This window comes from Microtus ochrogaster, chromosome 6 (assembly GCF_000317375.1).
Source record: "Microtus ochrogaster isolate Prairie Vole_2 chromosome 6, MicOch1.0, whole genome shotgun sequence".
Taxonomy (NCBI): domain Eukaryota; kingdom Metazoa; phylum Chordata; class Mammalia; order Rodentia; family Cricetidae; genus Microtus; species Microtus ochrogaster.
In genome coordinates, this window is record NC_022013.1 from 54347922 (window position 1) to 54373857 (window position 25936).

Sequence of the window (25936 nt, forward strand, 5' to 3'; positions counted from 1 at the left end):
TAACTTCCTCCTACATGCTAGAATTTCAGGTATGTGCTGACACGCTGAAATAGTCAATTTTTCCTTCTTTTTATCTTTATTATAGGGAAAAGTCTTAGCTGGGAAGGGGAGTCTAGTCTCTGGACCAAAGAATTCAGGGTAGACTGCAAAGTATGCCAGCCATATCCTGTAACAGAAAGGGACAAAGGGATGCTAGGAGAACCTGGAAGCCAGGCCCATTTTGATATGTTAAATAGGGACTTAAGGTATTTTTCCTGGGTTTGAAACTTAACACTAGTGACAGAAGACCACGAAAAACCCTAAAGGTCATGTGCCTCATTAATTATATAAATTGATAAATTGTTAAGATAGTACAGTGGTTATGTTCTAGCTGATAAGTAGACACTGTTTAAATTCTGAGTGATGTCTGTCACCATGCCACCATGGATGCCTGTCCCCAAATTTTCAGAGGTCACTTGCTATTCCAGAAATCAAAGAGTTAACTTTTGGAAGCAGACTGGGCTTCCAAATTTACAGACACACAGATAAATTATAGTTCTATCTATCATCCCACATATTAAGTGTCTTTAATATCTTCTGTATTAAAATAAGTAACTTCAAATTGGGGAAGTTCTTAAATCAACAAACATCAAACTGTTTATAATGAATATAAATATGAAAATAAATAATGAAATTATATATTCTCAATGGCATCTGCCACATCAAGTAAAAAAATAACTTAAATATTATCCAGCCTCAGGTATATACATTCACATAAGCATGCACACGTGCGTGCAACACACACACACACACACATATACATACACATACACATTGTTACACTCTCAAAAGTACTTTTTTTGTTTGACTGAAATGGAGCTCCATGGCAATATTTATCTCATGTTGAAAGTAGACATGAGAGCTATGAGGCGGTAATGTTAGAATACTCATTGTACTACAGTCGGATCAATACTTGCCCTCAGGAATAATGTAAGGCACATGATTTCTGTGTCAGACTCTACGAGAAATTACAAGGATGTGGAAAGGGCTTTGACAGGAATCCAGGACTCATCAGCGATTTTGCAAAGTTGGAAAAAAAAATCAGGTAAGTAGTCACAGTGCAGCTTTGTGTGATGATCAAGGCAGATCCTAAATCCATTCTCCTCACCTGGGACGTGCTGGAAAACACTAGCAAGCTTGTATCTCGCAGAGATGTTGGCATGAATAATTTGTCTTTGATTGGCTTGCTTGTGTCCTGGCAACCCTGAAAAGGGTCTCAATCCAGGTGAGAAGAAGAGATAGAAATAGGTGGCATAATCAAAAGATCAGAGGCAAATTACCAGTGGTTTAGGAGTGCGTGTGAAGGATCGGAAGAAGGGTTCCCCCAGGATTCTGGAATCACAGGTGAGTTGATGTTATCAAATTGGAGAAGTCTCACATCCTGAAGGATGACTGTTTTGGAAGGCAAGAGTCCAGGTTTCTATTGATTAGGCTTGTGGTTACAAGTAACTAGAGATGAAAGGTAGTAAGCAGGAAACTCTGGGATAGAGGTAGCCAATTGTCAACTACTGACATGTCGATGACAATAAATAGAGTCATCAAGACCACCTAATGCTCAGAGTGCAGGATACATGACAGTTGCCTGAGGAACTCACAAAAGCATGACTCAGGATCCAGCCCCATTGTTTCCAATGCCGTGAGTCTAGGATGGATCCCGTGAGTTCCTGTAGCTAACATAGTTGCCTGCAGGTGATTCAAATAATTCTAGTTTGAAAACCACACCGGGAGTAGAAAAGCCCTGGAGAATGAGTAGGAAAAAAAAAAAAAAACAGAAATAAAATCCTGGCCAGCAGGAAGCAATATTGTAAAGCATGTCAACCTAGATTCTCTGAGTTTCGAAGCCATCAGATAAGAACAATGAAGCCAGGGGCCCAGGACACAATCTGTCAGGCTTCCATACTTTATTCATCAAATGAGGAGAGAATGAGCCTCAAGACAAACAATCCACAGGGCTATCTGAAAGATGATTGGTCAATAACTCTTCTGAGTATGCTTCCGAAGTGATTTGGCAACCAGTCTTTAATGATCCAGAATCTGAATATTGAATAGATGTGACAGTGTTATCAAATATCGAAGAGGACAGGGCAATATGGAAATTGCTGAAGGTCACATGATGAAGAGATGAAAGCAAGATGAGAAAATGGAAATTAAGCTATCTTTCGATTTAGAGTTAGAGGGGAGTATATCATGGGTCTTTTCAGTAACAAGATCTGAAGAGCAAAAATCAGGTTTGGGAAGAATAAATACGCATACAAGGGTTTCAATGACTGTCACTATTATTATCATCATGCTAGAGGCAGTTTGTAGAGATATGTGTTGGGATACAGGTATAAGGAATATTGACTTTGATGATAAATTCTTCAGTTAGAAAGTAAATTTACTTCCACCAAATATTTGTCCCATGTAGGTTTACTTAAGCTGGGACAGAGGTAGTTTTCTCTCCCTCACCTTCTACTTACCTTCTCTCCTCCTTCCCCCCTTCTCTGTCTGTGTGTCCCCCCTGCCTTCTTTTTCCTTTCCTTTTTTTTTATTTCTTGATTTTTTTTGATAGAATTTCCTACTGTAGCCTGAGACTGGCCTCAGATACATAATCTACCTGCTTCAGCATCTGGAATGCTGGGATTACAGGTATGCCCCACCATTCCCAACTACCGCAACAGAGTTTAAAAGCAGTATTTCTAGCTGAAAGAAAGTAGGCATGTCATACAAATTTAAAAAGGGAGTCTTTCTGGATTTATTGTAAGAATGTGTGTCTTCAAGATGCATCAAGAGTCAATTCTCTCAACAGTTCTGTCATTCAACTGAACCTCAAAATGTGGCCAGCATTCCCATTTTCCCTACACTGGCAAAATGAACAATTGGCTGATTTCTCACCATAGGAGGGGGGAAGCTATCTCTGCCTCTCTTCAGCTGAAAAATGGTATGCTTTTCTTTCAAACAACAGTGTATTAAATATTTTATAAATCAATCTCACACCAGGGTTTCTTCTCCTGGGTGCCAAATATGTGGAAGATTCAACAGGGAATTTCAATAATCATGGAGCAGTTTTCATTGACACTGCAGCCCTGAGGATAAAGACCATATGCAAATTGCTTCTCTCACCAAGGTATTTTAAACCATTGGGATTGTTAATTGCAGTTGTAACTTCCTTTTAGAGAACTGTCAAGTGAGGAGCTAACAGGGCAAAGTGGAAAACTTCATGATGGAAACTGTCCTTTGCCAGCCAAGAGTGTGAAAGATTTATCCAGTCTTCTCTTTGCCCCATTGCATTTTCTGTAGGTGATCTTGCTAGAATTCCTGTTCTCTGACAATTGAATAACACACACTCAGCACAGCGTTCCAGTGTTGATCTTTTGGGATGTCCTCAGAAACAGCAGCAGCCCGAACTAAGTTCTCTCTTCTTTCACTGTCTGCTTCAATTATTATCTGTAATAGATAATTTCACGTTCTTGTAACAGAAATATGGGTTCCCACAGTGTATGCCATATTGTGTTTGGAACATAGAAACCCTCCCAAAGTAACAGTCAAATTCAGCTCAGTACTTAAAGGGAAAAGGAGCCATTTTCTTAGTCATTAATAAATTAACTTTCACTGCAAAAATCCACAGGGATTCCTGTCTTCCAGCCATACATTTTCTTCCCATTTTACTTTTAATGAATTAACTACCACTACTTCCTACAGTGTGTTTAATTGCTGTGCTGATTGCTTACTATATAGGCTACATGAAGTGGAAAAAATACAAAAGTGAAAAAAAAACACAACTCTCTGTGACCTCCTTGGGGAGAGAGATCAAAACCCAATAAAAATAAGAAAGCAAATTAAACCACATGGAACAAGGGCCAGATGAGTGATCCAGATAATTGCCTAGTCCCTGTGGTCAGGTTCCTCAACCACCATCCTGCCTTTCTTCCCTGAGCCCTTGGCCTGTTATCTTTATGCTTGGAAAACCCTGGTACTTTTTAAGCCTTCAACCTTCCCCTGCCCTCCATGACCCTCTCTTTTAAAATCCTTTCCTAATTTTTGTTTTGTTTTGATTTCTTTACCTTTGTTCTCCATCCCATAAAATTAACGTTTCTTTACTTACAGGAAATTCTTTGTGCTTTACCTAAATTTTAAGCTACTTCTATAATTTTATCTGTTCTCGCTGTTGTGAAATGTGGGTCTCTTTATGTTGCCCAGGCTGCCTTTGAATTTTGACTTCCTTCTTGCCTCAGACTTCACAGGGTTATGATTTGGAACAACTAGTTGGTTTTCACTACCATAACTGGCTCCTAAGTTGTTTTCAAGGTGCTTCTCAAAACTAAACTTCTAAATATTTAATTGTCTAAGATTTTTTTTTGTTTTGTTTTGTTTTGTTTTTCGAGACAGGGTTTCTCTGTGGCTTTGGAGCCTGTCCTGGAACTAGCTTTTTTAGACCAGGCTGGTCTCGAACTCACAGAGATCCGCCTGCCTATGCCACCCGAGTGCTGGGATTAAATGCGTGCGCCACAATCGCCTGGCTTGTCTAAGATATTTTATGAGTTTGTTTTTCTATTTGTTTATTTTATTTTAGGTACGTGTGTGTGTGTGTGATGCATTTATCTGTGAGTAACACCTATAACTGTTGCTTGCGAAGGCCAGTAGAGGGTATTAGAGACACTGTTGCTGATGCTATAGACAGCTATGAACCTCCATGTGTGTTTTGGGAACCAAACTCAGATTATCTGCAAGAGTAGCAAATGCTCTTAACCATAAAACTATCTATCTAGCCCTTGAGTTTATTTCTTATGATGACAAAAAAGCAAGCAACAAACAAAAACACAATCACAGTTTTCAATATCAACAGAAAAACGCTCAAGCATAAGCATATTTATCAATCTACAAACATCTTCTGTGTCCACCTCTTTGACAAACCATACATGAAATCTGAGGTCAGAGGGGTGTAAATCTACTGTTCTCAGGAGCACTTAGTCTTGTCATATATGATATACATGACAGGAAGAGAGAGAGGGGTATCTAATAATGAATTTTTACTGAGTATGACCCTATGAAAGCTTTTAAAGAACAATGGGATTCATGGTAGTATTGATTTGCAAAGTCTTTCATCTATATAACGAAATTACAAAAAAAATATCGCATTTATTTTTGATAAAAGTCAAGTATTTTGTTAAGACATGTTTCTAAAAATAAATTCAATTAAGAACATGCCAAAATTATAGCACACATTTTATAGTCAGTTTAGCGTATTGGATTATCTTAATGGTGCTGCAATTTTCAAAACCATAAATATGTCTCAAAAGTATTAGCTGAGTTGATAGATGAGACTATGATTTCTGATCTCTGATGTAATCCAAGCATTTAACTTTAAAGAACTGAAGATCTACCTCAACTGTTTATCTACCTTGGGGCACAGAAACAACATAATAAATGGCATATGATAGTTTATTTTTAATTTATGTTCTATATGATGAATTTTGTAGTGATTTTATGTTAAATATTAAATGCATACAAACAGATAAGTATATATACTTATAAACAAATTTATCAATTTCAGTGGGTATTATCCACAGTGCCTACTGTTTATTCCTAGGCTACATTTGATTATAAATTATAGAAAGTTTCACTAATGGTTACTTTAGTATTCTGTATGCTACTTATTTTACATATGATGTTAGTTGGTTTTCAAGTTCACATAGCAGTATGGTTTTGAGACCTGTCAATCTTCAATTTTGGAAAGATTACTTTATGAAAAAAAAATTGTACTTCATGAGGCGTAAGTCTTAACTGTGTCCACAAGTCCTTTGCTTTGCAGTGAGTAGTACAATGTAGATATCAAAGCAAAATGCTGGGTAAATGCTGAGATTTTAAACTTATTGATAAATTCAGTTTATTTACTTAAAGAAGTATCAAATCCAGCACTCTCTCATGGTCCATCACATGGAGATTTACAAAATTGTCAAAATGTTCATTTGGAAATCAGTTAAAGTATTTGAAATGAATTCTGTGATTCTTCAAACTATTGGTATATGTAGCATGAAAAACTATATGCAAAAGGTACGGTAACTATATGCAATAAATACAGGCAATAAATATGTCAACAATGTCTAATTCATTAACAATTGACAAATGCAGAGAAAACATTCCATATCTATTTTATATTGGTGAGTCCAAAAGTTTGTACCTAATTCACTCTCTATTCTAAATTGCATTACTAAGTCTCTCAACTTTAAACATTTCTTTAGAGAGTTTCTTTTCTGAATTTGATAACAAGGAAAACTATAACTATTAAATCTTAAATTCCATCAGAGACATAAGAAAAAAATAATATTACCTGAATAAGCAGGAAGTCCATGCAACCAACTCCTAAAAATTGTGGGAAATGTCAGATAGAGATGGGTACATGGATAGTCACCCAAGGTTCCTTTTTAATGTTGGGTCATCTATCATCAAACTACTGGCCTAGTATATCTGACAGACTTTTCTGTGGAATAGAATAGTCTGAAGGGCTAGCCTAGCTTTTCTGTGCAGTTTTGCAGTTATTTTCTTTTGTGTCTTGCTTCTACAATATTGTTAGCATTTGAGGCAAGAAAACTTTCTTGCCCAATGGCTTACTTTTTCAACAAAGGAAGTAAATTCTCTGGAGTGTCTTTAATGCCCATCATCTCTGAAGTAGACCGGTACTTCCAGGAAAAGACATGTCTTATATAAAACAAAAACATATGTTATTAAAACATCTTAAATGCCATGTTCTGAAGATCTTTGAAGTATTTGAAGATGACCTGTCTATATAAAATATATCTGCACTTGACTTTGAAAACATACTTAATATGACAAGTTCAATTGTAATAGGTCACTAAGTACTAATCTGCATTCCTTATTAGCTTAAGTAGTTGGTAATGTTAACTTTCAAGAACTAAAAGTTTATATTACATTGTTAAATGAGCTATATGGGTACAATACCTTGCAAATGTGTGTAAAGTATGTTCTAATAAAAATAAACTTAAATTTGCATCAATATACAAAAATCCATATCACTGTGAGTTCGAGGCCAGCCTGGTCTAAACAGCAAGTTCCAGGACAGACTTTAAAGCTACAGAGAAACTCTGTCTCAAAAAACAAACTAACTAACCAAATAAATAAATAAATAAATACAATTATTTTCTGCTATCCCTACATTCTAATCTCAACAGATAATCATATCTATTCTCAGACATGCACATGACACGACAGGCTTGTTGTGTGTGTGCAGATTATAGATGCCCGAACACCCATGTCGGGACAACTTTCAAGCTCCCAAGCCCAAGGTCTTGCCTACAACTGACACTTTGAAATTTTGTCTTTAAACTACCGTTCAATCCAGGATCTTTCACAGATGTGTCTGTAGATTTCAAGCAGAAATCCTCATTCCCTGGCTTCCCTTTCTCTAAATAAGTGGTTATTTTGTACTAGAGTTTATAGTGTTTAGATACCTGTAGGCAAATATCTCTTCAGAAGTCTCCTGAATGGAAGTAAACTAATGAATTTAATATTTCTAAGGTTGCCAGGCAGCGGTAGCACACACCTTTAATCCCAGCACTGGCCTCGAACTCACAGAGATCTGCCTTCCCCTCTGTTTCTGAGTATTGTGATCAAAGGCATGCACCACCACTATCCAGCAAAAATGGATATTTTAAAAATGAAAATTAGCAAGTTACCTGTATATATGCTTTACAGGCATATACAAAGTCCAAAAACTAGAAAATATTAGTTTTAAAGAACAAGTATATATTTAACTTTGCTTATGGTTAAAAAAACAAAAACAAACAAACAAAAAGTTTAATTTTCTGTTATACTTTTTTGAGTATACACAGAATAAAATAAAGCCCAGGGGCAGGTAGAACAAATTAGAAAAATGGAATGACAGAAAGAATCAAGTTTCAAGTGGCTTAGGCAAGCACATTTAAATGCCTTGCTGTGTTCTTTAAGGGAAAATGATTTGAGCTTAGTTCAGGTTTTCTTTTTTTCTTTGTTTCCTTCTTTAGGACTTTGGTTGCTACTTGTTATTTACATACTATTACTGAGAACAAGTATTAATTAATTAATTAATTTATTTATTTATTGTGTGTGTAAATCTTCATTTAAATAAAAGAATTTTTTTATAGAAAAAAATCCATATCAATGTAAAATATTTAAGTCGCGTAGCTGCTTCTTTGGTTTAAAAGTAGATTCAATTATTTACTTTTATCGTATCATAACTATAGATGTCTCAAGTACATTCCAAGTCTGCATTCCCTGCTTCTTATACCCAGGTCTATTTCAGAGACACTTCCTCTGGTTTCTGATCCTCTGTAATGTGCTGACAGATTATTCCCACTGTGACAGCAATGTAATTGGTAGACTTGTATGGGAACCCCAGGAGACCGCAATTGTCAGATGGAAATTAATTGATTGTAATTGCTTTGTCATTGTATTACACTCTGAGTCTGTAGCTTGTTAAAAACCACTGATTATAAAAAAGGGATTTTACTTTTTCTGCAGTAGGTTATGTTAATGAAAAGCTGCTCTTAGAGAAATGATCAGTGAATATCAATCAATGGATAATAAGAAATTAAAGGAGAAGTTAAGTAGCCGATCTTGAATTGACAGCATACTTTAGCAGTTGGGAAAGCCATCAACTGTGCGGTGTTTTATACTGAATTCTCTGCTTGGAGTGCCTGCATGTCAACTACTTTCCATAAAATGCAAGATGGAGTCTGTGAGGCTGTATAGTACATATTTCTCTGAATAACAGGTCTTTACCCTAGGGAAAATTTAGAAAACAGAACGTGTCTGTTTTACATAGCCTTTATCTTGTGGGAAGTCTTAACAGGGAGTTACCTTAAAACATAAAATAGTTCCCATTGTAATCTAAAGGGACTTCAAAGTCCTGTTTTTAATATCTATGCAAAACTTATGAGTGAAACTCTGAAGTCATCCTATTGATACATCCACCAATGTTGAAATTACCAATATTTTACCTCATGAAAGTGAGATCATATATATTTCTTCTTATTCTTAGAGATACATTAAGTATTAGTAGCATTGAAATGAGATCATTAATGATCTTACCTTTCCTTCATGATATTTGATTGATTTGTGATGTTAGGGAGGTCATATTTATTGTCCATATTTTACTGAGTACCATTTCTGAATAGGCCTCAGCACTTGCCCATCAAAAAGTCATGGAATTACAGAATGGGTGGAATTGTGAGTGAAATCTTGTAGCATGAAACATTGTGACACAGCTACATCCATGAAGAGGAAATTTAACCATATTAAAGGCTGAATAATTTCTCCATATTTTACTTATAAAAATGTATTTTCTTGTCTGTTGCAGTGGATTATTGTTAATACTTCAGTTGCATAAAACTCTGCAACTAAAGGAAAGTCTAGATGAGGTAGTAGGATCATCCTCCAGTTAGGATGTATTTATGGCTAGTTTAGTATTTGAGATACAGGTATGCATGTATCTCAATGAGAAAAATAAGTAACTATGATTTAAAAGAACATGTTTTAAATGAATGTTGAAAATCACAATTATGTATACCATTAAATATTTTTCATGATTATTCTTCACATGTGACTGTCTTCCAGAATTTGGAGCATTGAAACTTTAATTACATAATGAATTGGGAATGTGAAAGAGAAATTAACATCTATTAGGCTATTATAGCTGTAAGCAAAGCACTCCAAAACTGACAGGATATATACTCATCAAATGTCTAACAACATTTGGCAGCGGTAATGGGAATGAAATTCATGCTTCATATAGTATGCTGGTTAAAAGTGAAATGAACCAAAGTTGCTGAGCTGTGTTTGACTTACGACCATTCATTCAGTTCTTGGTGTTATGTGTGCTCACATGGAGGAGGCTGTGTAGCCCTAGAACAATGATTCTCAACCTGTGAGTCATGAAACCTTTGTGGTCGCTTTATCATATACCCTGCATATCAGATCTTTGTCTTACAATTCATAACAATAGTGAAATTACAGTTAGTGATGAAATAGCAATGAAATAATTTTATGGTTGAGGTAACCACAACATGAGGAACTGTATTCAAGGGTGGTAGCATTAGGAAGGCCGAGAACCACTGCCCCAGAGTGACTCCATTGTCAAACAGCAGTTGGAGGACATCATTTTGGAGATTGATCGCAAGACATGCATTGGATTCTGAGTGGATGTTCAAACCCTTGCCTATAATGATTCAGTGTTTATATCTCCTATGCACTCCTTCCTGTATAATTGTACAGCATTTATGATACAGAGTATAATACAAATATTGTTTAAATAGGTGCTATTGGCCCTTGTTTAGTGAATGCTAGATAATAGTGGTGAGGAGAAAAAGGATGAACAGATACAATATACCTGTTTATCTATCATCTATCTATCTATCTATCTATCTATCTATCTATCTATCTATCTACCTACCTATCTATCTATCTAGAGGGTTTTCATGTCTCTGTAACAACCCTAGCTGTCCTAGAAATTGCTTTGTAGATCAGACTGGCTTTGAACTCACAGAGATCATCCTGTCTCAGCCTCCATAGTGCTGGGATTAATGGCATGCATCACCGTGCCCAGCTTCAATTTTATTTTGTATGCAGTGCTGGGGAGTGAATCCAGGACCTTGCAATGCTGAGAGTGCTTTAGCTATTTTAGCCTTTTTGTTGTTGTTGTTGTTTTTGTTATTTTTGTTTTTTTCCAAGAAAAGGCAATTGCTATACTACTAAGTCTATCTTTGAATTCTGTAGGTTGCACAAGTTTTACTTGAGTTCATGGTCCTCTGGGCTCCACCTATGTGTTGCTGACAATAGAGATGAGCTTTTTTTTATGCCCAGTCTTAAGTCAGTTTTCCTGAATACTTTTTGTCTGTGGTCAGTTGAATCCCAGGATACAGGGCTGAGTATAAGACAACTGAATACAATAGGCTAATTCAGCTAGTAGGTTAGCTTCATTGAAGATTGGTGCTCTTTTTTATTCCCCATGGGTATTGCCTTTGCATAGTCCTGGACTCACCTGTCCCGCTAATGATATAAGTGATCTGTATGATAAAACATGTCAACCACATCTCCTTCTTTTCTCTCTTCTTCAGATACCACGACATACTCCACAGAACGATCTGAGCACTTCAAACCCTGTCGAGACAAGGACCTAGCATATTGCCTCAACGATGGAGAGTGCTTTGTGATTGAGACCCTGACAGGATCCCATAAACACTGTCGGTAAGCCCCTGCACCAATAGTTTAAAGAGTAGACCCTCACTGATGACCAGAGGTACAGGGTTGTAGCCAGCCTTGACAATACAATGCCCGGATGAGGACAGAACAGTGGAGAAATCGATATGGCAAGGATCAAGGCTCATATCTTGTTCTTGATTGAGGAAGAAGCAATAGAAATAGATGTGGTTATGCTTTCCCTAATAAGTCAAAAATTTACTTCTGCTCTGCTGGTTTAATGGAAGAGATTATTTATCCCTCAAAGCCTGTATTTATGACATGAGATCTGTGCTTGCATCCTGCCACTCAGAAACAATTGTTTTCTCAGAAATAATCCTGTTTTGCAAATGTAAGAACTTCAGTAAGAGACACAAACTGCTCATCTTAGACAGAGAGTCTTGGTGTTCTTTGTGAAACAAACCCCAGAGGCTGCACCTGTGTCCAGAGGAAGCTGCATTTTATTATGACTCTGCTGCACTTATTAATTTCATACATTTCTGGAAACACCTGTGATGAGGAATTGCTCTCCAGCAAGATGTTGTAAATGAAATGATTGTCCTGCAGGAGCCCAGGAAGAGAACCACTTAAGGGAAATTCCCAGTAGATTCAGGAAGGTGTTTAATTGGTTTTCAGAGATGCCGGGTTATATAACTGCTAAAAATACAAGCAAGGGGATATAAACACTGCACTCCTAGACACTGCCACTTTAAGGCTCAATAGAAGAATCAAATTAGCATTCAGAAGATATTTCCTACCATGCTTTTATTTCCAGCATACCGTTGTAATTTGTTTTTCCTTGCAATTGTACATGCTTCAGTGACCATATGTATCCACAACCCTTCCCTTTCCTTTATTTACTCTTCTCATATGACACAGTTACTAAATTAATTATGCTGAATCACAAAGCATGGAAAATTCTGACTTTTTTCTCTCTATTGCCTTATAAAACTTTATCCCCATGTTGTTTTACTAAGATGACTTGGAGAAATGTATCTTTTAGTTGTGGGATTAGAATATGACAGCAAATCTGGCTTGGTTCCCTATCAACCATGAGTGTGTGGAAAGGATGTGTGGCCACTGTGGACAGAGATATAGGTGTGGCAGGACTGAACAATCATAGAAGTTCTCCATCCTCTCTTAGGGCAAAAAGAAGACAATGTTTACCTAGGGCGTGGGACTTCAATGTGAGTTAGCCTTTTCATTTACATAACCCACACTCTGCCATTTGAATTTACCCCAATTTAAAATTTTTCATTTCATCTCTACTCCGTACAAACCAGAGTGGGAAATGAGGGAAAATATGGATGGTTCCATCACACACGTTTCCTGTATTTGTTATGCCCAGGAGAATGCTGGCAAGGAGCAAATAAATTACCTAATCTCTAGAAGAAAAAGCATATGTGTATCCTTCTCAGAGGTGTGTGTCCAAGGGTTAAAGTTACCTTGGTCCACATGATTAGGTCATGGTGTAAAAATTAGTGGTAGGATTTGTGGCATATTTTGTCACTAGACTGTCGTATTTTGGAGTCAAAGTCCTCACTGCATTGACACTGAGGTAATGGCTCTGAATAATGAGGGACTTTTGGAAGACAATTAGATCATTAATGTTCCACCCCTGTGAGTGGATTAACATTATCTCCCAAGAGTGTGTCAAATTCAGTAAGAGAGGGCATGTTTCCTAAGGAGTACTTTGTCATGAATAACAATGACCCAACTTTTTCTCTATCTCTTAGTAATGGTTACCCGTGAACTCCTTTTTTCTATAACTAGTTCCTTTTTTTTCTCTACCACAGTGTGATACAATACACAGGAATACTGGCACCATGTTGTCTGTGTCCGCAGACACCAGAATAATAAGCCAAATTTACTTCCTTATTTTACAAGTTACTTAGTCCCACTTATCTTATTATAGCAATAGCAATACAAAATAAAGCAAGGCATCAGACAGGCAATTAAATCTGACCTCCTTGTTCACTGAAGGAGAGGTGAATTAGAAGAATCAGCTAATAAGGCGACTTCTTTGATGGTGTTTTACCACAAAGATGGATCAGATCTAACAGAACCAATGTGTGCCAGCATGAGTCATCTGTTCTAAAACTGAATATACAGAAAAGGGCAGGATGATTCAAACCTTTCAAGCATATGGTCTCACTAATCCCTTGAATGTTTGAGTAAATTCATCTTCAGTTTAATTTTTTTTTACATTAGACTTACCAGTTGTACAAATTATTGGAGTTCATTGTGGCATTTCTATGTATACATACATTATTCAATGATCATGTTTAGTCTTCTGTGTATGTCCTACCCCCTTCGCTCTCCAACACCTCTCCCTGTTCCTAAGTTTCTCATCAGTTTTGTTACCTGTGTCTACCATCTATTACTTTATTCCATACTTCTAGAATCTCCTAAGATTTAAGGGCAAAAATGAGAGGCCACATAGTTTAATCTGCCAGTTAGGCAGATTAGGGACCAGTGATCAAGATGACAATGGGGTTGGTTTTTTTTTTGGGGGGGGGCTCTTGACTTTGACTATGTGGGACATCTACTCTGTGTGTCTTATCATTGTTTTTCCTCTGTAGATGTTTCTGAGTCCATAGCTCTTCTTCATCTATGGATACTAGTCATAAGAGATTACAATACATCATATGACTTCCTCCTACCTTCATTCTGGTTTAAAAAGTAGTATAGATTGTTTGCCTCACACAATTAAGCCCTGGGAAATTTGCTCCTGAAATTTCCAGGAAAACAAATGAAAAAAACAAGTAAGCAAAAATTATCCTTCACTAAAGAATTTTTTCACAAGCATGTTCATACTCGGAGACATGAGAAGTTAGTCATTCACCACAAGGATTTATTGAAACCCTGTTTAGCCCATAACAGTAGGTCTCATGTTTTTTTTTTTTTGCATGAATACATGTGCATCTCTAAATTTTGTATTACATACAATTGGAGATGTATTGCTGGCTAAACTAGAAGGATGTGAAATACTTGGGATTTCTGCCTTCATATTTCTTCCATATTTTGGTTCGACACCCTATTATTTAACATACAGTGACAACATAGCTAATCATGACAAAAGACCAGCCTATGCAGAGTTAGAACACAAATCTGTTAATAGACACCCAGTCTATAAATCTCTTACTAGCATGAATAAGTCACACATCACACGTGCCTGCTATTCATCTCGCAGGCCTTGCTGTGAATATCACACATCACACTTGGCTGCTATTCATCTCTTGAGATTTGCCGTGAATAAAAGGCACACATTTGTTCCTGCATCAGCCACACTTAAACTTTCTGAGGCAGTTATTAATACTCTGCCATTTGTGGAGCACCATACTTCAGTCGGATGTTTCGTTCCCTCGTCCCTCGTTTGGGAAATGTTCATTGGAAATCTTCTATCACCAAGATACTGTTGAATAAATACACATAAAAATGAATTAATGGCACTTCACTTTGTGATGTGTTTGCAGAAAAGTGACTGGCATGATACTGGTGGTATGTTTAGAATGTATAAGTTACTAGAAAATGTTCCAAACAAAATAAGAGCCCATTTAGTCTATTTGTGCAGAAATATAAAGGCATGTATATGTATTGACTTGATAGTATGTTTTCAGTTATAAAATACTATAAATCAAAGTCTGAGATCAGTTATGATGATGTCTTCTTGACTTTCTTTTTTTATCTGTAAATATAGTTCTTTTTTTATTTTTTTTTAAATTTATTTATTTATTAAAGATTTCTGTCTCTTCCCTGCCACCGCCTCCCATTTCCCTCCCCCAAGTTGCAGTGTTGTAACAGACTACCTCACTCTTGTTTCCATGCTGTGAGAAGCAACTGGGCTCTGACATAGACCTTTCATTGTTAACAGAGATTTAGTAACAAAGCTTCCAGGAGAGATTCAAAGAATGCTTCATCACAAAAGTGTTCAGAGCTCCATGTGGTTATGCCTGTAATCCCAGCACTCCAGAGTCAAAACCACCAGAATCTTTGTGAGTTCTCGGTAAGCCTGGTCTACATAGTCACTTGTAGGTCATGCAGGGCTATGTAGTGTGGCTCTATCTCAAAAGTAAATGAAAACACAACTATACCAAACGACAAAGTGTTTGATAAGAAAGAGTGAGCAGAGCTCAGTATGAAAATTCCAGGAACAGATTGCTCAATAAATGGCTCTCAGGCAAGCCAAACCGAAAGCATATATTTTCCTTATTTTGTACATAAAAAGTTATTCTCAGTGATGACAAAAGCTAACATAATAAATTATGTAAGTAAATGAAGCCTAAAGAAAATAAAAAGGGCTTGTATATTTATTTAAGTCAACAACTATAAGGACATTTTGAATAAAAATTAATAAATAATGGAAGAAAAATTAAGCGTAACGTCATGTTGTATCTGAACATTGGGAACATCATTGTTTGCCTGCCCCTTTTTTTTTTCTAAATAACACATCAGAAATACAACTAAGAGAAAACTTACCAACTAATATTATAAAAATCTTAACAAGAAAGAGATCTTACATAATGTCCTAAGGTTGAGATTAAAACAAATTCCAAGCAGGAGAGTAGAGAAAGAGGCAGAATATGCTGTTTCATTGTGGAAGAATTCTGGTGGTGTAGGGGGTAGAGTTTACAAACAATGGCACCAATCTCCTTTGGCCTGGTTTTGATCTAATATGATCACTTTGGAAATCTAGTGACTTTAAGATGATCGAATCATTTGGAACATGGGGACTTCTAGAAAAAGAAGAAAATGATTCTGTCCCCTGTAACTTTTTTTCCCGGTGACACCGAAGGGTTGTTGGACTCACTTCTTCCTTTAAGGAAGTCTTTGGCTTTGGATTTTTAAGATTTCTGTTTTATTTGATTTCAATTTTTTTTCTTTATTTTTCTATTTTAATTTTAATTCATATATTTATTAGTAAATCTCCCCATGTTTACTTTTTCTTCTACGTAAACGTCTTGCTGTTGGTTTAAGCCTTAATGTCTATCTATTTTAACATTCCCAGCGGTAGCTGGGAACATGGTGCTGGGTGGGATGGGAGAGGGAAGCCAGCAGCTGGGGTGGGGAGGGCAGTCCTGGAGGCTTTTCTCCACATTGTTGTATCCCATTTTTCCTGAGGAGGCCTTGACACCGAAGCTCCCATTTTAAGAGAATTGATTGGGAACAGTGCAACAATATCTCTGTGCTCTAATATATAAAATTACAGGCCTAGCCTGGTGAGTTCTTTGCTCTGTCACTTTGTAGGTCCATTAGCTCTTCAGGCTAGCAAGGGTCCTCTTTATCAAATGGTTTTCCAGTAAGTACTCTGAGAGCAGTGGATAATGATTCCCTGTGGTTGAAGAAAGTCATAGCGAAAATGGGGATCTGGCATACATCCCTGGAAGGTATCGACAAGAGAGGCCAGAGGCTGATATGCCTCTGAATTCAGCCTCAGTCATAGAGACATTGCAGAATGGGGTTAATAACAAGGTGAAGAACCGTAGAATAAGTTTCAGGTTCTTCCGAGAAACGCTAATGACAAGGATTGTCAGGGACCACATAAAATATGTGTTATTTGCAACAGTCATGCTTCTAAGAGGTAACCTACTGACTTGCTCTGGACAAGAAGAAAGGAGCTGAGCAGTAATAATTCCTCTCTGTGAACAGAGTTCGTCAAGATAGGCTCATTAATGGAGAAATCAAACAGGTCAATGCGTGTGATGTCAGAACCCCAGGACTTCTATGTAGTTGGTTGCCTCTTTTAGTTTTATTTCTTTGGATACACCCCATTTTGTATCCAAGTACTTACTTAAGTGTTGTACAAAAAACTGAGGAAGTGCATCTAAGAAAGAGTAAATTAGAATGGAATTTAGTTATTTTTCGAAGACTTGGCTTATTTTAATATGTTATAACTTACTCGTCAACTCTAGCTGAAACAATAACTTGCACTTTTAACGGTTATTATCACTTGGTTTTACTGTTGCATCAAATTTTTGACATGAATCTGTGTATTTAAGATAGGTTTTCTGGTGTGAGTAAGACTTTGTGGGATAGGAAACAAATCTAGGCACTTGGAGGTAAGAGACTAAGGCTAAAGCTTTGTAAAACTTTTTACTGGCTGGGTGGAATTTTCAAATGTCAGTCCACTATTTAATAACTGAAGATGAATACATACCCTCAAAGTCTGATAGAGTCATTAAAATTAAAAATAGAGTAGAGAAGCAAGATGCTTGATAGTTCTATATCAGTGTACCTGTGTGTGCATGTGTGTGCATGTGTGGGCATGTGAGTGCATGTGAGTGATGTTGCATAGATACCATCAGACTTCTGCAAACTGGTATTGATGCTTTTCATTGTGACAAAAAAAAAAGGAAAAAAAAATAAAGAGGACTTATTCAGGACCAGCTACACATGCAGACAGACAGAGAGACAGACACACACCCACACAAGCACATAGTTACCCACTTAAATCCTGGATGGAATAGCTAATTACTGAAGCACTGGAGCATTGATGTCTACAAACGGGTGATAGCCAGTACATGGGCCATGCCAGATCACTGGCAGTTGGTACACTGCTTTGTATAAGTTGTTTTTCATTGTCTTTTACTGTGAAGTTAGTCTTTAGCCTCTCCCAGTCTCACCCAACCCCATCAGTTTCTATTCACTTGCATGGGACTGCGCTGACTCGTTTGTCAGCTGTGAAATGGGGACGGTCATGACATTTTTTGGCAGTGTCATTGGAGTGTCATAGATGTGAATGTAAATCAGAAATGTCAAATGCAATGAAAATGCAAAGCATTGTTGCTATGTGGTATCAAAAATGATCTAATTGATTTTTGGTCTGTCTCTAACGTATTATGATAGCGCTGTTAATTAAAACACTCTTAAAATCAATGCAGTGCTGTTCCAGCTGATGGAGCCTGGAATTTACCTAGCCCATGACTTAATCAAATTTCCCTTATAGCAGCCTGATGGGTTCAGGGAGATCTATAGTTCAATAGTGTCTCTAAAGGATTTCTGAATTAGAAGGCTGAATAAATGTCTCACTGGTTGAGAGCATGTACTACACTTATGGAGGACCTGAGTTCAGTTACCAGCACCCACATGAGGAGGCTCACAAACACATGTAACTGCAGCACCAGGGATCTTTGAGGCCTCTGACCTCCTACCTTTGAAGGTAACTGCACACATATGTTCATATTCATATGCACACACACAAGCATAATTAAAAATAAAATTAATATTTTAAAGTTACTCCTCTTTAGAAAATGTAATTAAAATATCAGACTCTTCTTTCCTTGCTGATACTTTAAGAAAAATGTCTTCTTGCTGTTTTAATGATTCTCACAAGGCCTGACTGGGTGAAATCAATGTCTATCTCTTCCTAACAGACTGACGGATTATATATCATCTCTGTGACTCAGTTTTCTTATCTGTTAAGAAGTGGAGATGTTACTACTTCAAGGGGGCATTGTAAGACTAGAGTAGGCACCACAAGTTGAAGGTTGAGTATAAATAATAATAATTATTATTATTTATTATTATTAATTATTATTATTTATTTTTGGATTTTTGAGACAAGGTTTTTCTGTAGCTTTTTGTTTCCTCTCCTAGAACTAGCTCTTCTAGACCAGGCTGGCCTCGAACTCACAGAGATGCGCCTGCATCTGCCTCCCGAGTGCTGGGATTAAAGGAGTATGCCACTACCGCCCGGCGAGTATAAATTATTAATAGTAAGCTACACTCTCTGTCCTCCTCTTGGCTTGAGCAGGTTTGCACAGCATTGGACTCATCTCTGTCATCTTCATAAAGACTCAGAGCTTGTGCACTCAAAGAATCTTGTTCCTACAATTTACCTTGAGTCCTACAATCAGAGTTGAAGAAAACTGACACCCGTCTGTAGTTTATAAGAATGGTAATGACTGATAGCGTTCCAGGGCCACCTTTTCAAATTGAGCATTGTTGTTCAAAGAGTAGATATGGAAGAAAGGAAAAATTGGAGGCTACCCTTTGTAAACGGAATTCTTCCTTTCCACAATTATTGCAAAAAAAAAAAAAAGATTCTGAAGCCGAACAATTTTCTCTTCCCACCTCCTGTGCGGGCTGTTCTGCCTAAGATCCTGGAGGTACATTTTCTGTAATACCCAATCATGGGTCTTGACAAGTAACTGTTTCTTCCTTGGGGCTGCTGACTCCTACTTGGGCTGCAAGATGCTAAAAAGCCTCCCTGAACTGAGATAGAATCATTCAATTATGTATGTCCTAGGTAAAATATAGCTAGTGTATTCAGATATCATCAGATATCTATTTATTAAATAAGAGCAGATCTGTAAACATTTTATCTACCATTATCCTGCTTTTATAGCTGTAAACATTGACTATAGCTCCAGAAGGCCTGCTGTGCAGGATCCTCAGGCAGATATTCCACTAAAGCCTACTCCGATAAGGATGTCTCCCATGTTCTGAGCTCTCTTGCAGGGCAGTGGGACAGTTTGTAAAGTCCTTCTATGTTTTTCCCTCGCATCATTGAAATGCTTCTTGGTCTATCCTTTCTCCCAGTATGGTCAGAAACTCTACATTTCTGTGAATGCTTTCTATCCACCTCACATTGACCTAAGCAGCACTTTCCATGTGTTGAAAATAACACAATGTTATAATATGAAAATGCATACACCAACATATCAGTCTTTTTGACCCAACAATCAAATACCAACTTCACCATCTTCAGGCCTAGCATCTCCACTCATCCTTCTTCTTTAGAATCATTCTGGCCAGGGAATCCCCAATTCTAACTTCTTGAAAAGGAGGTGTCTGACTCCGATTATGGTCAAAGCAACCCCATCAACTCTTCAACATGTTATATTCTGATTAGCCATACACATAGTTATCCAAAATTCCAAACTTACTTTATTGTGTGTTTTCTTGAGAAATGGTCCCACTATGTAGCCTAGCATGACTTCAAATTTGCCATTAACTCTTGTCACTGCCTACCATGTGCCTGTGCCAGGATTATAGTAGACATGCATCGCTGGATCCTGCTTAACTTTCTAACTGTTAACTTTTTAATTACAATGCAAATGAAACTTAAATGCATAGGAAATCAAGCCTACCATATGCCCATGTAATCCTTTTAAAATAAATCATTCAAAAAAAGTGCAGAAGAATTTGCATAGCACCGTGCCCAGAGGTTTTTGCTATATCCACATCTGTATTTGTACATATCTTTATGTGATTTATATGTTACTTAGTTACCTAGTCTTAATAAAACCATGTCTAGAGAGGAAGACCAGCAGTCAAGAGTACTGACTGCTCTCCAGAGGATTCAGGACTATTTATGAGTACCCATGCAGTGGCTAAATCCGTCAATAACTCTAGTTTCAGAAGTTCCAAACACTCTTTTGGTCTTCATGACACCAGGTCAATATGTGGCGCCCAGGCATACATGCAGACAAAATGCCCATTGACATAAAAAATAAGTAAGAGTTTTAAAAACCCGAGAAAATGACATGAGGACATCAGTCTTTTTTTTCCAGAAAAAAAAAATCCAGAGCTAGTTTTTCATTGGTTGATTTCTGTATGACTGTGGTTATTGTAATGGTTTTATTGATATGAGGAAATAGTTTTAGTGACATGAAGCAGAATAAGATGTGTGGGCACACATGTTTATACATGATCCAATACTATTAGGCAAATCACACTAGTTCTGTGGAACACTGGATAAACGAGAGCCTTCTGAACATACCTTGAGAGTTTAGGGGCCAGAGACATCAACACAGTTTGATGTTAGCAGAGATATTGGACAAATTCTCACCATCCTTGAACAGCAAAGCCTGGACTAGGAGAGCAGGAAGAGCCTTTCCAGAGTGGTCAATCAAATAAGTTACTTTATTGGAAATATTGTAAACAAAAGCATGGAATCCTGGGATGAATAAAAGTTAAACAGACCAAAACCCATAAGATTTAAATTGTTGGAAAACATCCTTGTGCATGCACATATTCATACATAAATACACACATACACACATATACATAAGTGCTACTAGATGAAGCATATAATCATTCTCTGTGTTTTTCCTCTTTCCCTCTCCTCAAAAAAAATATCCACGGTTACTTTATCCACTCTTTCCATTTCTTTGCCATCGCCTCTTAAGTCTGCCCAATGTTCCAGGCTCAATAAAGAGTGGCAAAAAATATTAATAAATGTTCTCAGAATAAAACTCATAAAAGAGGGATCTTGATGGGTCTTTTCTAGTCCAATTTTGTGTGAAAGGTTCTGGGATGCAGATATAAGATATCAGGCATCCATGCTCATCGGAGCCCTGGGAGCTTCCAAGATGAGGTAGCCGCGGGATTTGCATTTGGCAAGATAAGAGCCTTGCTTTCTCATTTTGAAGTCTGCTCTTGCTTGCCAATAAGGACATGGGTTGTTGAGCAGTTATTGAAGAAGATCTCCTTCAAATTGTTGGAGGGATGAAAGTCCAAATTATTTAGATGCAGATTAAAACAACCACATTTTATGATAAGTTTTTTATAAAACAAGTCACTACTTTTCTGAATTATTTTCTCTCACATCCAGGCAAATCTAAATGAAACAGGATAACTTCATTCCTTCTATTTGCTCACACTATTTTTATTGTGAATGTATAGTATAGATAAGCATCTCATTTTTCTGACCAAGTGTCATGCTGATTAAATTATGAAATCAAGAATAGTTTTATTCATCCTCCATTAACATAGAGCCTTCATCTGCACATGTGAGACATTTGTAAACAAAAAAGCTATTTCATAGTATAATACAATTACTTTTTTGAATATTAATCACTTGGCATTGTAGTTATGAGAAATATTATTTTTTTCAACTGTTTGTTTTTCTCCATAAGGAGTTGAACAGACTCATTGGAGGGTGCATTTATCATTATCATTATTCATCATTGAATAATACTACTTTAGAGATTCTTATTGGCATATCCAAATAAAAATTTCCTGCATTTTCCCAGATGAAGAATATTTCTTTCCTGTTACATCCTGCTGTGAGAACAACACAGGTTCAAAGTCAGGAAGCCACCTTTTGGCATGCACAGCAACACAAAGATACAATGGGAGTCAATGCAGAAACCCATGAGATTCTGACAATGGGGCAAATTTCTAGCTTTGCAAAGACTGCTCTCTCTCTCTTCAACAAATACTAAAATGCAGTGGAAGGAGTTATTATTTCAGTGGGAGGCTTCATTAAATAAATAAAGCCCAGGCTTTAGGGCAGAGGCGTGCTTGGAGATAAGACTGTGAAGAACAAAGAAGATATCCAGAAGTGAGCATGCCCTGAGCCTGGCCTGCATGGGGGTCCTCTGACAGCAGGTTGATCCCAATGACCCTGTGCTCCTAAAGGGCAGAGAATCAATTAGAAACTCTGAGTGTTCCTCTCTCAGGCACCGGAGAGCAAGGCTTGTGTGCCAGTGGGTATCTCTGCTGCTGGAGGAAAGTATTCTCTGGCAGTTATAAAATAGAGGCTAATAATAGAAAAAGGGAAGTAAGAAAGCAGCAGCTTGGAAAGAATTGTCAGGACAGAGGAGCTGATAAAGTGTAGGCTTTAAATAAGGTCACAGGGTTGCCACCATTCAGGGTGTTCTTCTGGGCTAATTTAGAGACACAATCAGAGTCACATGCATGCCTCCCTCTCTTTGACAAGGTTTTATTTGCAGTGCACTCAAAGCTCTTTCTATTCTGCCTGGGTTAGCATATGTGAAAGAAATAATGATTATTTTAATGATATTAAATAGCAGCTTTGATCTCTTCCCCCACAGGCTAAGGAAAACACTATCTGGATGTATAAAACCATCCGTTTGTGAATATAAGTTCTGTTTCTACACAATATTCCTGTTCAGCCACCTGATGCTCTTATCCGTCTCTGACTTCTTCGATACTGGGGCCTAACATCAACTAAGTAAAGATAATTTAAATGAATAAAATGATGTTCTTTGGGGCTGGAGGCATGGCTCGGTGGTTAAGAACACTGACTACTTCTCCAGAACATTGAAGTTCAATTTCTAACACCCATGTGGCAGCTTACAACCATTTTTAACTCTAGTTACAAGGGAATCTGCCATTTTCCTCTGCCTCCTAGGGTACCAGGCATTCATGTGGCTCACAAAGCATACATGCTGGTAAAAACAACAATACGTGTGAAATTTTAAAATCGACAAACAGCTATCATCCTTAATTTTTAAAGTTCAAAATGAAGTATCAAGCAGATGATAAAAGCAATGATAACTATCTTCTATTTTATTCCAACTCAGTGTTAAGCACAAGTTAGGGCCTGTTCCACGAAGGATTCATAATTATCTATCCACTGCTTCTATTAAGTGTGCAAAGAAATGCTTTGTCCCTTTGGCCACAGGAACAAAGCTCCCTCAGGAAAGTGCCAAATCAATGACACTGATCATCACGTGGCAGGGCTGGCTGCCAGTTTTGGTTCTGCCTGATTGTAAAGTTCTGGTTCACGCATTTTGTTACACTTCATTGTGAAATTCACCAGAAGGGCTTGAGAGATGGAACAGTGGCTTGAGAACCCTTGTTCCTCTTGCAGAGGACACTGGTTTGGTTCCCGATACCTACATGCAATTCCTTACAATCACCTGTAACTCTAGCTTCAGGGCATCCAAAGACCTCGTTGTCCTCCAGATACAAGGCACATATGTGGTTCGGTTGTTTGATTAGACTTTTCCAGGGGCAAATGCACAACACTTGTCTACTCAGCCCAGATAGGGAGCCCACCACAGACCAAAGTATGGAAACCACCAAAAGTCCAATTTTGTGAGCCAATGAGTTTCATTGAGTCACTTACAGAAATATGAGGGGTTACTTACAGGAGCAAAAAAAAGCCTCAGACAGCTGCATCACCAAAATTCACTCTTGTACCGGTGGAAGTTCCAAAAGTCTGAAAACTTGTCATACACTGCACAGTCTAAAGACAGGCAGCTCAATAGGTTAGAGAGTGTCATTTTCGAGGGAATCAGTTGGTCTAAACCTCTTCCAGGTAGCTTGGCTGGTGTCTGCTTCTTCCAAGCGTGTATTATGGTCTCAGAGGTTTATTTACAGCTTGGCTTGTCCGAGATCAGCAGTCTTTATTGTTTACTGATGGTGGTGGTGGCGGTATTGGTAGTATTGGTAGTGGTGGGCGTTTCTCATGGTGGTAGTAATGAATCTAGTCAGTTTCAGGAATTTCCTGAAGCTGTTTTGAATTGTTTATCTTTGGTCTTAAAGAGCTTCCTTGCAGGGTGGACTGTTTCAGTCTCTTAGGAAACTGTTACACAACAGATTCCCATGCATACAGACAAACACAAATTCAGATGCGTTCTAATTAGGTACATAAAATTACTTTTAAAAACTCACCCAAAGTCATGGTTGAAAACATAAAAGCCCAAGGTCTTCTTTTCCTGATGGTTTGATTAAGTTAATGTCCAGGACTCAGAATTTTTCCAGTTTCACTTCTGAGAACTACATGGGAAACACTCAGTGACACTGTTGCCCCTTGGTCTTCGACAAATAGGTGGAGCATCTCTCTGTATAAGGATTGAGTTAAGTAAATATTCAGAGACACTCACTCTGTGATGAGACCTGAGATTCTCCATTTTGAAGGTTCCAGGTGTGGCCCATTTTGCCTTGAATGAAGGTTCACTGTCCACACTAGAACCTCTGTGGAGGACAGAGCCTTCGTCCTCACACACACAAAATGGGACCATGATCCTGTCGAGCAGTCTGAGTATTTCCTCCATTACCATGCACTTGAAGCACAACAGTTGTGCTTGAATGCTCCTTCTTGTGTCATTTCACTGACATGCCTGCATGTTCTCGGGGAGATCTTCCTTATCTCCCTGAGTTACCTTGTAAGCTCACATACAGGTCAATATGTATCTCTCAGTTCCTGCAGCAGGGATGGATCCCATGGCCCTCGCAAGTCTTTGTTCCTGCCAGCTTCTATTAGAATGCAGCTCTCATAATTGTGTGTTCAGGCAGTTTGTCCATGTTGATGGGAAAGATTCTTGGTAACGTTCAAAGCCATGGATGCAGCACTTGTTAAAGAATGGTGGTAGCATTTATAGAAGCAGCAATAAAATGCTTGCTAATACAAGCAACAGCCACAGTATTTTTCTGTTTCACTATATTAAGTTATAAACAATTAAGCCTATGGGTTTTCCAAGTTCACATGCACAGCTTTCTGCTTATTCTAACTTTTATCTCTCTATGAATAAAAAGCTTGGATTAGCCCCATTCCTTTCTTCATTACCTGAAGTAACTCAAGGTGTTTCACCCCAACCTGGCCTAATCCTCATATGACAAAACTGCCCCACCATCATCTTTATTTGAAATTCATGAATTCATCCACATTAACTTTGCTATCCTCCCTCCAATCCTATCTATGCTAATTGGAGCTTGAGGAGCTCTTAACCACACACAATCGCCAAAAATTATAGCTGATTCCTTCATTGCCCACTTAGAATGAATACTTGTTATGCTTCCTTATAACCCAACTTTCATACTTCTAAGAATAACTATATTCTTTTTAACAGATTCAATATTTATTTTATGCTCCTTTTATTCCTTTACATCTATTCCACCATCTTTCTCTCACAAATATAGACTAAAATACCTACTATAGTATTAATCTCTTACACTTCTATCACTTGGAGGTTTCCTTCCACTTACA

The 25936-nt window shown here is 37.6% G+C and overlaps 1 protein-coding gene across 8 annotated transcripts in view; it reads left to right on the plus strand.

Annotated features, from left to right (window-relative positions):
* Positions 1 to 25936, plus strand: part of Nrg3 (neuregulin 3) — a 985750-nt gene that overhangs the window by 428670 nt on the left and 531144 nt on the right. For all 8 annotated transcript variants that reach the window (XM_026780001.1, XM_026780006.1, XM_026780003.1 and 5 more), the window contains exon 2: positions 11130 to 11259. In XM_026780001.1, the coding sequence (XP_026635802.1) occupies positions 11130 to 11259 (130 nt within the window). The remainder of the gene's footprint in view (positions 1 to 11129; positions 11260 to 25936) is intronic.